This window comes from Maylandia zebra, linkage group LG13 (genome assembly GCF_041146795.1).
Source record: "Maylandia zebra isolate NMK-2024a linkage group LG13, Mzebra_GT3a, whole genome shotgun sequence".
NCBI lineage: Eukaryota > Metazoa > Chordata > Actinopteri > Cichliformes > Cichlidae > Maylandia > Maylandia zebra.
Window position 1 is genome coordinate 27,519,598 of NC_135179.1, and position 13,248 is coordinate 27,532,845.

Below are 13,248 nucleotides of genomic sequence, written 5' to 3' on the forward strand. Positions count from 1 at the left end.
GAAACAGCTGCCTCCCTGGGCCAATTTCTCCCTTTGCCAAACCACCATGGCCTCACCTACCACGGCCTTCAGTCTTCAAGCCTCACGGTGAATCATCCATGTGCTTTATTGACTCTTTGTTGAGCACTTAAAAAAACACACACACACTTATTTATTCAAAGACACGGGCAAGCGTCATATACAAGGATGGCAGCTACTCATTTGGCACTGCAGCACACAAAATAATTTGGTTTCTTTAAAAGATAGAGGCTCGAGACATCCATTACTCACCTTTAGGGCTGAACGATATATCGCATTTGCGATAATATCGCGACATGATCAAGTGCAATTTTCTAACCGCAAAGGCTGCGATTATACTCTGGACATGTCCAAATTCATGGGCTGCATCCTCCTGAGGCCGCATTTGTAGACCGATTACGTCACAGCGACGCGCCGAAGGCTGTCCAAATTACTACCATATCCCAGAATTCATAGCGCGGCCCAGCCAAACTCCAGTTTCCATCAATGGCGGCCGCTACTAAGTTTTAAAATTACTCATACTAATCTTTCTGGGTCACAAAATAAACTTTTAACATATTTTCAGGCGAGAAAGTAGTTGTGTAAACATCAAATATCTGCTCGGTTTATCAAGATATCCCATATTTGCAAAAGTGCTTTGACGTTTTCAGAGGCGTCTGCTACCCACCAGCTCGACAGCTAGCCGGGAGCTCGAGGGTTACTGATGCGGCCGAGAACGGCACAACTCCCGGCACATCATTTTCAGATCACCGCGGAGTTTCGCTGCTCGGGTTAAACGTAATATATAAGTCACTTAGACAACCTAAAAATGTTATTGTTGGGCTTTTTTCAGTGTTTTGTTTGTTCGTGAGTAAATCGGTTTGGCTGAGATTAAAGTTATTAGATTAGATAAAATAAAACTTTATTAATCCCCCGGGTGGGTTCCTCCTTGGTTTTCACACAGCTGACTAAACGTCAAACAGAAAACTTATTAAACAGAAGTATGAGACAGTCGAGAATTTACGCCAGTGTCTGGTTATATTTTAGATAGCAAGAAGCAGACGGCCGAGTTTATTAAACTCCACCGAGACAGCGGTGACGCTAATCAGAACGACCGTCCAATTTCACGCCTTTAAACTTTAAAGGCGTGTTTGTGTGTGTGTTTATACAATTGCTATTAGGTTTCACTTTATGTGTAATGTTACTGACTGCAGAGATCAGTAAGATGTGTGTATTTTTTATTTATTAGTTTTATTTATTTAATATTATTTTTTAATTGAATGACTGTCTAGTAGTTCACAGATGTCGAAAAACTGAGTGTGGTAAAGCCACTGATTTTTTTTATGTATATTTCTGCAATCTGCACATTGTACTGACTTTCATTTTAATGTTTACACCAGGGTTCCTTGTCAGCACTTTATGCTCAGATGTTTGTAAGCTAAAAATAAACTATTGTGTATGTTCAAATATACTGTTGTGATTGAAGAAGTTAAATAAAAATGTCAGTCATCAATTCATGCATCACCTCATGTCATCATAACAGAGGTCTGTCTTCCAGGAAAGAACAGTTTAAAATTAATGTAATATAGTATTGGCCATACTATATGATGTATTGCTTGTCTTTGTTTAATAATACAGAAGACAAAGACCTTAAAAAATAATCGCATATCGCATCGCAATCGCAATATTGGGGCAAAAAATCGCAATTAGATTATTTTCCATAATCGTTCAGCCCTACTCACCTTTCATAACACCCTGCAGTACTCATGTTAAGCCTGGGTCCTCACAGCCAACAGAGAAGGAGATCGGGGGTTTGATATTTCACATGGCTTTCAGTCACACGAATAATCTGATGGTTGTGAGGCTGAAGAGAGAGCTGTGTGGCCTTGGGAAAGAAAAAAAAATCCAGCTGCATATTAAATGTGCTCAGGCGTTTCACGGCCTGTCAAATCAGGGTGCCGTTTGTGATGCGCAGAAGACACAGTGTCTCATTTCCTGCAAGATATGTGCACGTGCAGATGCCTGTGCATGTATGTGGACAAAAGTCTGGGCATGCACCACACACACTCGCACAGCAGCAGCAGCAGGAACAGCAGTCAAGCCTGTTATCACTTGATTCCTCCCCCATGGTGAGTCCAAAAGACATCTCAATTTTCATCACGCTGGCAGAAGTTATAAAAGAGAATTATGAAGAAGAAGAAGAAGAAGAAGAGGGAAAAAACAGGCTTTTGCGATCACTTGGATTCATATTCACATATGTTAAATGCACTTTCACACACATACACACAGGTGGCAGGCACACAAACACAAAGCCAAAGACGCGCTCGTCCGTTGCATGGTGAAAAAATACATTTATTGGAATCTGTGTCAATGTAGAAAAAATTGAAAACTGGCTTTAGGTTTTGTCACAGTACCACAGGTGAATATTCCAGCAGGCGCCTGGTGAGCCGAAACGAAGCCAGCTAGCTTGTTTGGGGCAGTACATCTGTTACTGATGGCGACAGAGAAGGTGGCCTATGGCGGCCTGTGATACCAAACACACCGTCTCACAGACACTGAAAAGCTTGGGCTGCTCCTAAGACACACCACCAGCAAATGCACATGTTGTACAGCAATTAACCTAGACCGATGTTCTCTCGGTTTAATGTGGGATGATTTCGTTGTGATACTGTTACAAATCCCTTTCCAATAACTATAAAGCCAGGGCCGCTGGCTGCTAGCATCCAAGGTGGCTCAAAGGAGCTTGTATTGTATGATCAATTGTGGGCCAATGTTTTATAACCCATAAGCTGAACCCATAACATCCCATTTTGTCCCAGTCCCTGGCAATAACTCCAATGGCCCTGTGCAAAGCTATGAGGTTCATGCATCATCTTTGATGTCTACCATTGCCTTCCTTTACTGTTCAAAGCCTTGCCATTCAACCAGAAGGACTGTCACATTAATATTTTGCTTTCTTTCTCTGAATTTCTTTCCTTAATTCAGGTCTGTCTGAACAAGCACTTCTATTATAACGACACCGTAAGTGACAAATACTATTCTGGCAGGCCAAACGTTATAATGGGTAGTGCATTTCTATTTCTGATATGACAGGATAAGTCTCACAACACACGGCGAGTCTGCATACTTTATGAAGTCGACAGAAAAAAAAGGCATTTGAAAACAAAAAGGACATTTCTAAACTCAGATACTGAGCATTATAACACTGAGAGGTCAGTTTTTTCCCATACAACTTTCTTTTACATAGACTTATTTTATTCTTAAATATCTTAAATCTCATAAAAAATAATTCATCAGAAACCAATTCTATATACACGGACAAAAAGTGCACGAGATGGATAGAGAGGTGGTGCGCATGCTGAGGTGGTTTCGCGAGAGTGGGCTTTGCTGTGAGATTATGCTTTGGATGTTGTTTTTTTTATGAAGTGTTGGCTGGTCTGATGAAATGTATGATTTGTTTTGTCTGGAGCATTGTATTAAATATTATCATTCATAAAACAAACAAGCGCTTCTAAATCAACACGGAGACTCTTTTGGCTTCTCTTTCGAGAGGCAATTCTTCAAAGAGAGTGTGACCTTCACGGTTTAAAAAAACAAAAAAAGAAATGATCCACATTTCATCTGTTAGCAGTCCTGACAAAAGCTGTCACCAAAGCAGGACATATGATTTTACTGACTGGACTCCTGAATAAATGTAAGAATAAAGGGATAGCTTATGGTTTATCTTATTTTCTGTAATACATATATTGTTACAATGTCAAAAGCAATCTTGAAACCTCTCTAAATGTTTTTTTTCTAGTGTCGACTCTGTTTGATTCAGTGAGGGGGGTATCAGCTTTGGCTATTACTTTTGGCCACACATGTGCTGTTTCTGAAGGGCAACCAATCAGGAGAAAACTGGGTGTTCTGGGCTAAAGCAGTTGCCCAGAAATAACTGCACTAAAGCCTGGTATAAGATAAAGAAGGATTCATTTAAACTATGAATCTTGCAAAGATGACTCTAAGATTGAAGATTAAAAAAAAACTATGAAGCTGTAAATGAGCATAATGGGTCCTTTTTAAAGTGATGCAACATGAAGGTCACAAGAGCCAAATAGTACTGTTGAGAAGTGAAATAATCCACAAGTGCTTCAAAAAAGGACACATGGCAAGCTGCATTGGGTCGAGTCAAATGATATGTCTGTGGAAAGGCATTCATTTACACCATTAAAACACAGCTACATATAAGCATGCATGCGTTGGAGCTTTTATAAGGCAAATTATAAATTTATAAAACACAACAGGGCCGAATTTGCTCTGGTGTCTGCCATGTATCATTTTTTTGGCTTCGGCCAATGTCGGGTGAGTCTGAAATATTTTATTAGCATTTTAATAGGAGGGAAAATTGCAGGACGCTGGGCTGGTTTCCCAAAGTTATGTTGATGCAGCTTGCTGTTATTGTTGTTGCTGTTTTTTTTTTCTAGATTGATTGTACAGAGAAACATAAGCTGATGTGATACCGTCACATGAAGCGTGTGCAAACTGAGCTGAATGGAATAAAAACCAGCACACCGGTTTGGCAATGAACTTTGCTGTGAGGACCTGGCTCTTTATGGCACAATGGATCCAATGACTCACTGACAGTAACTTTCTACACACAATGCTGTTGCTGCTGATGTGCCATTATTCTCTCCAGAACAGAAAAGAAAAAGAAACACAACAGTGAAGACATCATATAGACAGCACGATCAATACTGACCTGGATAAGAGGATGCTTAATTTCACTTCTCTTTTTCTGTTGCTTTGAATTTTCACAACTTAACTGGCATCCACACATCTCTTGTAAGCAACAGTATCTTTATATATATTTATATATATTTCTTTTTTTTAGAAAACTCTAGTAGATATTCACAGTTGCTTGACCGAATGGCAAAAATACCCATGAAGTCTAAAACTGCTGGTTTAGTTGTCTAAAACATGGATGCCAATAAGTTCTTTTAAGTATTGGAGGTTCACTGTCATCAGAGACTATTTGACGTGTTTCAAAGTGTAAAAAATATCTTGCAGCGTGTTGCCTTTGAGCGTTAACACACACAAATTCATACATACAACCATTCATTTTCTTGTATATATAGAGAGAGATAGATCTGTAGTAATATGGAACAGTGGCGACACCTTCGATTACATCTGAAGGCGCCATGCGACACACGTTTTCACAAATTCATTGTGATGGAAGAAATTCGGTTTCTGTCAGTGGATGCCCCCTGAAGGAGAGCGTTCAAATGGAATTCTGTACAGTAAAACAGCACACATAAAATCAAGAGGACATTAAAATAAAAAAATATCCCACGCTGATTGTGATGTTTTAAAATGTTATACAATTCTTTGTTTTTTTATTATCCTAGAAGGGGAAGCAGGAATGCTGCCTGCATCCCCTCTTCTCAGTCTTCCCACACTACACAGTAGTTTCATTCTTCCAGGGTCCAGTGCGTATATTTCCTGTGCTGTCTGACGTGTAGAGGAGACCCTCATGCAGGCTCCCCTTTAGAATCCCGTTCTGATTGGGCGGGTTCTGAGGGTAAGATTGTCTGCGCGGGGCGTGCATTTCCAAATGGTGATGTGTTGCCACGGGGTCCTCCTCAGCCACTTTGCCGCAGCCGCACAGGAAGACGCCCGTGTCTCCTGCTTCTGCCGGGCACAGAGAAGGGAAAAGGTCTGCCTTGGCACAGCAGATGTGCCTGTGGCAGGGATTATGGCATGCCAGGGACTCTGCAGCAGCGTGGCATGTGTGATGCACGTCATGGTGGCCTTCGTGGGCCAGGTGTGGACAGATGTGGGCGTGGCGCTCGTGTGTGCTGTGGGGGCTGTCAGTGTGTAAGCTGTGCACGCTGCCTCCATCCACACTAGAGGGGATGTGATAGGCGTACTCCCTCTCACTCCCCGCTCCACAAGCACCGGCCCCATCCCTGCGGCTGAGATGTCGGCCTTTAGTCCTGGCACTGCTCTTTAGGCAGGGGTGCAACTGGATCCCCGGCCGGTAACCCTCCGGGTCAGCGTGCAGCAGCACATGCGTGGCCGCGGGCTCTTCTTCCATAAGCTGCTGGCTGTGCAGTGCGGCACAGCACGGCGTCACTGGCACTAGACACGTCATGTGATTTTGTGAGGAAGGAAGGGCAGCGTGTTTACAGTGAGCTAAGCTGCCATGGCCACAGCTTAGAGCTTTAGCCTGACAAGGTGAGTCATGGTGGCAGTGGCTGTGGCCGTGGCCGTGCCCGGGGGTATCTCCGTTCACGTTGACTTTGGGCCGCGTTTGAGCGGGCGCGGGGGCACCAGAGGAGGCGTCGGCGCTTCGTCCAGGACAGCAGGAACACCAGCAATGCCAAACATCGTCCCGCTTGGCACAGTGATGGATGAGGACGAAGAGGCCGAGGGTGACGGAGAAGGCACCATAAAGGCAGCTGAAGATCATGTCCAGGAAGTGGCCCTGTGACACAGCTAGTGCCCCAAAAGTCCAGGTTGCCAGGAAGAGGAATAGGGTGAAGGCCGCTGTTCTTAACTGAGCCTTGAAGGAGTGCTCGTTGGCCAGCAGCGCGGGGTTGATGGGAATGCCAGGGCAGCCGGCGGGGCAGTGGCTCCCGCTGGGCGGTGGAGCCAGGGCTCCGGGCTCGGCTCCCTGGTGGCAGTGTGTCGGCACATCGACAGCAGCCAGCCTCTGCTGCTCCTCCGTCAGTTGCTTGAGCTCGTACTTCTTTTCAGGGTGTCGCCGTAGCTGGATGAATGTGCAGAGGAAATAGATGCACGTGACCAGGACGATGAAAGCTACGGGGCCAAAGAATGCTCCCAGACTGGGCTCCCACGCCATCCAGCAGCTGCAACACACACAAACACACCACTGCACTTTAATACCATAAGAAATATGGAACAATTCAAAGTTTACTTTCTGTTTGTAATTAAATGGTTACCTTCATAAAGTCACATCATCTTTATGTGTTTACTGAGAAGAGAGTAACTAAATGAAATACACATCCACCAAAGGGAGCATACGCTTGTGTCTATGTATACACCCGTCTAACAGCGTTTAAAGAAGATTAAATCAAATTTAATTTTTGGGAGTAAAACATAAAAAAACTCTATTTGCATAACAATGTGAAACATCATCTCAGACTGACTCAGGAAGAAGCAAATCTAGGACTTACTACAGCGCTTGCTCCCTGCTGCCATAGTTGTCTATATTGACAGCTGCCGTGACCCCGCAGATGATGAGGGGCACTCCACCGCTGACTAGATAAAATCTTTGAGGGTAATGGGGGGAGGGGTAAAAAGAGAGAGTGAGACAGGGTCAGTAGGGCAAGAATATCAAAGTTGGAAGTGAAAAGACATTTACAAATCCTGTGTCACACATGTGGATTATAAAAATACACTGTCAAAATAAGACTTCAGGAAGATTAAAAAAGCTGTCAAAGAAGGTGACAGATGAAAGATGCTGACTTGTGCTGTGAATGGACTGGTTACCACAGCAGATGGACACACACATTTGATTTGGCAGCTTTTTTTTTTCTTTTAAACACCACGTGAGAATTTGTCTCTCCTCTTGGGAAAGCTTTTCTGTTTTGGGACAAATGTGTTAACCACTACAGTATGGAGCCACTGGTGAATGCAGCTTTATGAGTGTTTTAAAATAAATGAATGAACAAAGATCAATGATGTGTGATTGGAACTTGTCGGTGTGCCTGTGACCACACTCCATGGGAGGAATCGCCACCTACAATTTGTTTTCTTTGCCACAAATCAAAGTGTAAATTTTCCTATATAAACAAATCTGTTTTCCCGGCAATAAACTTGTCAGTGCTCATTTAGGGCATCTGCTATTCATCAGAGCACCGAATATGGAAAGAGAGTGCGGATTTAATAGGAAAGGGATGGCGAACTTATCAAAACTGGCTTATCAGACATACAGAAAACGGATTGTATCCTCGACTTCAGCTTTCATTATCATAAAGAGGGCAGGTCACTTAATAGACAAAATGAAAAAAAAACACTACACAACAATGAAGCACAGAGTTATACAGCTAAGTGGCAGTTATTTTAGCTTTCATAGCAACAACCCCAGAAATACAGCATTCGTGTTATGTTGTAAGCCACCAAGAAATTTAGCAGAACTACCTTTAATTTTAACACGTGTTTTAAGTGAATTAGCTCTGACCTCACTTGCCAACATAGCTGATGTAATGGCGGTTTATCCAATTAAATCAAGACTATATAAGGCTAGCTGGAGAAAAAAAAACCCAAACAAACAATAATATCAATGGGAGAAAGATGTGAAGCGGAACTAATAAAGTATGATCTTAACAACAGTGCATTATGCCCCTAGATATTACCATGTTTAGTTCTGTTTACTTTGTGTCGGATTAAATGTTCTCAAGGATGATATTCTAATGTTAACCGCAGATTATTCGGTGCTTTTTTCCCCCTCTCCTTGATCTTTCACATGTCAGCTACACTTATGCATGCGCACGGCAGGTATGTGAACCATGAAACTTGCATTGCAACAGTATATTACGATCCGTCAAGACTTCGGCGCAGAAACAAAGCTAATCCCCCAGCAGCTTCCTGTCCTTGGCTTTCCCTCCACTGTCATGCTATACAACAGTATGCTATTTCCTCTTCCTTCCTGTTCAATCTTAGCCTCTGTCATTACTCTAACCTTTCCACCACTCCATCTTCCTCCGTCTTCATCCTCAGTTTCCTCCCTTCCACCCCTTCTTACTGTGGCTCTCTCTCTCTCTCTGTCGCTCTCCCTTCCAATCGTTACTCCGTCACACAGCAGCCGTTCTGAAAATTCAATTACAATCAAGATGTTTGTCTGGGCTGGTCGGTGAGGGGTGGCTGGAGGTGAGGCAAAGACAGGGGGTTTTCGGGGGGAGCATTACTGGCCTGTCACTGTCTGTGTGAGTGGAACGGTTCTCCCGGGGGACCCTGCTCCAGCAGAAAGCCATTTACACACCCGTCAGCTAGATAAGCATAAATGAGAAGAGCTAGTAGATGTTAAAGCACCCAGCACTTTATAACCCTCATTCCCCTTTTATCCCTTCTAGGAAAGCCAGCATGTGTTTCCTTAAGACGTGGTCCCAAGTGAAGCACATGTACAGTACATGCAGAAACTGTATCGAGAGCGTGTGATATATTTCATTCTACTTGCTGCCTCGTTTTTATTCGAAAAGGTCTACCGCATTAAAATTCTTGCTAATGCACCCATTCTAATATGAATATGCACACAAAATCCTGCCCCCCTTGAATGCACTCATCCTCTTTGTTGGCCAATCTACTTTTTTAAAAAAACCTTCAAACTCAAACAAAATGGCTGTGTATGCAGTCTTGTGCTTTTGAGTGAGTTTAGGAACAGCAATCATCTGATATAAATAGACCCTAAAGTGCCTTTTAGTCAGTAGCTACAGCAACTCCTCTTTTTGTTCCTATGCTTATGCTTATCTTCTGTTTTTATGACTGTGCACTGTCCTTTCTCTGGACCCTGTCCAGGATATACATAGCACAGCTGGGGACAACTGATGGTCATATTCAGCTCCAGCAGAGGGCAAGGGCTTTGGAGTAAAGCTGGAGGATGGAACATTAAGGCATAAATTTGGCATTAACCACAGTCCTGCAGGTCTGAATTCTCTTTAATGGGCAAAGTAAGCTGAATGAAGTGACAGTTCAACACTTTGGGAAATATACTCATTAGCTTACTTGCCAAGAGTTAAATGCACAGATTTATGCAAAGATTGATGCCACAGCCAAAAGAAAGCTGTGCCAGCTACCACAGCTTAGCATAAGGATCGCAAACAGAATAAAAACAACTCACAAAATAACACTCAAGCAATATGTCTGTGAAGGTTCTCAGTCATCCAGGCCATTGTAGTCTAAAGAGCTTGGAAAGAAAAGCGTCTGGACTTCTTTAAGTTGCTTGAACACATTTCACCTCTCATCCGAGAAGCTTCTTCAGTTCTAGGGTCAAATGGTGGAGAGCCCCAGATTTAAACCCAGTGGGAGTAACCCCCCAAGAGGGACAAAAGGACCCCTAATGATCCTCTACCTAATCACATGAGCCAAGATGTGAAAACGAGTGTAGGTCACAATTAGCCAAGGTTTCGGGTGAGCTCATTGTGAAACCTAGCCCCACCCTATCACGTCCAGAATTTTTTTATTTCCAAGCGCCTTAGATAACACTCAAGCAAAAACTCTGAACAGTCTATGTTAATTTCAAGTAGTCTTTTTCAAAGAAAGATGTTCTTCCATATACCATTTTATTTTCTGATACATTTTTTGCTACTTTTATCATGTGACAACAGCTTTGAGACACTGTCACAAATAAGAGGAAGCCTTAAAATCCCCCCTTAATCATAAAACTAACAGAGGACAGAACAAAGTCTGCAAATCACTTTGTTCAAAGCCTAAAAGAAGCACACGCAGAGACTTCTCCAAAAATCACAACACAACTTTATGTAGGTTAAGTGTAGCCGGATTCACTTTGCTCTGAAACTTCACATCTATTAAAAATGTGTGGTAGTCTTCTCATTCAAAATAATTATGCCCCAAATGCTGAATTTGATCAAATTCTGGTCAAAATCTTGTCAAAAACAAAAATAAACTTGACTGGTATACACTTTATACCAATCATACTTTCCTTAATGATTAATTATTTGAATAAACAAACATTTGATTTTATTTCAGTTGCAGTTTATTCAAAATTATTGCTTCATATTTATGAAGGCAAAGAATCACTTTTTGTTGGAGTTAAAGTATCAGAATTTCAGGAGCGGGACCACGCCTCCAAACACGCTCCTTCCGGTTCTCATCTATATATGTCCCCCCAGTTCTACAAGCCGTAGTTCTCGTTTACCTGCCCCACCCTCCCTTCCCTTTTCAATTCTTTAACTTCTTCACTTCTATTTAATACACGGGGATCCGCCAGGCCCGGGAGCTGCCGCCAGGCCCCTTCGAGGCCTTCCCCAAACTGCAGCTTAATTCATATCCAAGCCCTTCTCCTTTATCTACTAAAATGCTATCAAACCTCAAATGAGGACGTGGGCCCAGCGAGTGAAAGTGCTCTTTAAACAGTTCATTAATCACCTGCAGCATCATACAGCAGCAGGATCCATGTGTGTGTCTCCAAAACAACAGTTTTGCACATATACACTTTACAAAACTTTGCAAATATTGTAAGATTTTGTAAATTATATTTCATGTCACTAATCAAAACACATGGATGATATAATTGCAAAGAGCATTGTATTCTTTTCTCTATTTGAGAGAGGTGAGCTGCCAAAGGCTACAGTCGCTTAATTTGTTACCCGGTGGTTTTCCTCGGGTCGAGTATTGAGCACCATCATAATTGCTGGGACATTTTCCTTTCTAAAGTCACAAATAGTTTTCTGTCATGTCTAGTTTTTCACACAGTTTCAGTCTTAGAGTTTCACTGTAGGCTATTTGCAGCAGAGATATTTTTAGGTCTATGGATGCTTCCCAAGTAGAACATGACCTCTCAGCAAAGTACCCACTAAAATATAACTAACGCCTTCTTGGTACCATAAATTACTGTAACTGATAATTATACATGACACACAGACAGTAGATTAAAGTTGTTTTTGTTTATCTATTTATTTGGGTTATTTAGGGACTTGATGGGTGACCTTTTCCCTTTAAAACACACTGCAGCATCTCATGTGCTGGGTATATTTTAATTGTTTGTCCATCTAAATTAATATGAATAAATTTTAACTACTGTAAAAAGATTTAAATGAGTATTACAATACATTACATAATACATTACCTTAGATTTCTCCCTTGTTTCCTGCTATACATGTAGTGTTATTTTACACTTACATGACTGCACTTGTCATGTGAGTTTTCTTTTCGATATCACTGACACCGACGGCTGGTATAAGAAGTTTTTATCAATAATTGTCAGATATTTGATGGAGATTCTATAGTGAATCCTCTGTTAAGTTTTAGAGGAAAGATCAGCACTCATCACTCCGGATCGGTGTTAGTTAATAGCAAAAACAGAAGCGTTTAAGGTGTGCGGTCCAACATGGTGTGGCAGATTTTTGACAGGGGTCGGTGTAATGGTCGGCTGGATATGCCATCAGATGCTGTCAAGAGTGGAAGGACGGGAAAAGAGGTAGATGAGGAGAAATAGGTGGGTTGTTGGGAGGGGAGAGAAATTGATTTGTCTCCAGCTGCTAAGTCTCATTGCATGAGCCTGTCTGACGGGGAGCATTACAGTCAATCACTGTGGATCAACTTGACTGCTGTGCCACACAATCCCCCCGTCTGCCCCCAGACAAATTATCTCATTCACAAGCAGTGCATGATGGGAGAGCCTCGAGAACATTCCATATTAAACCCCTGAATCACGCAGGTGTCTGAGGATTTGCTTTGCAAGGAAAGTGCTGCTTATAGGTTGAGGGGATCCTTATCTTAGTGGCGTCCGTATCCTCAGACTTTCAGCGACTCGTCAGGAATACGTTATTGAGAGATTCGAATTTTAATAATGTCAGACATATGAATCTGCCCCTTTATAAATTTTCCAGATATTAGTTTCGGGTGGTATGGGCAATAAATGCCCATGAGAGTGCTATATTCGTCATAATAATCCTTTTAAACCACCCCACAGACAGCGATTCTAAAAGCACGTAAGGTGTTGCAGCAGGGTTCATATCCAGTGCAGCTCCACATGTTCAAATCATTTTCTAGTTTGGGGTCGTCTGCTGTATCTCCTGCAAAATATTCTGAAAAGTTCAAGAAAATTCATGCAACTGAAATTTCCCAGCGGGCTTTAAGAAAATGACAGATTAAATGACAAACATACATTTGCTACGGTCTGCCCCCTGTTTGCCTCTCTGTTGCTGCTCTGAAACCTTCCTCTAACAGGATTTCTCATTGAAGCTCCAGCAGCTTCTGCAGCACGGTTGCAATGTGCTGAAGAGCTCACACAGCACCTTCTCACCGCAGAGGAGGAGCGCCGCATGGGTCCAAAAAACGATCCTCTTAAATGTGCCAAATGTTAGGCGTAAGCAGTAAAGTAATAAAACGAAGAAGTAGGGGGAAAAAAAACAACACAAATAGGAGAAATGTAATCTGATGTGCGCGTGTCTAAGTGAAGAGGAGTTAAAGGGTTAAAAAGCTAAATACATTTAGGTTTTTGATAAAGCTTCTGGCTCAGTGGCCTCCTGGGTGACTGCGGTAATTAGTAAAAGCACTGGAGGTGATGCT

General features: G+C 42.3%; 1 protein-coding gene across 1 annotated transcript in view; it reads right to left on the reverse strand.

Moving 5' to 3' along the window:
• Nucleotides 1-2,331: 2,331 nt before the first annotated feature.
• Nucleotides 2,332-13,248, reverse strand: part of adgra1b (adhesion G protein-coupled receptor A1b) — a 185,362-nt gene continuing 174,445 nt past the window's right edge. The window contains exons 18-19 of the mRNA XM_004554556.5: nt 7,173-7,268; nt 2,332-6,845 (exon numbers count right to left, since the gene is read on the reverse strand). Coding sequence (XP_004554613.2) covers nt 5,432-6,845; nt 7,173-7,268 — 1,510 coding nt within the window. The 3' untranslated portion in view covers nt 2,332-5,431. The remainder of the gene's footprint in view (nt 6,846-7,172; nt 7,269-13,248) is intronic.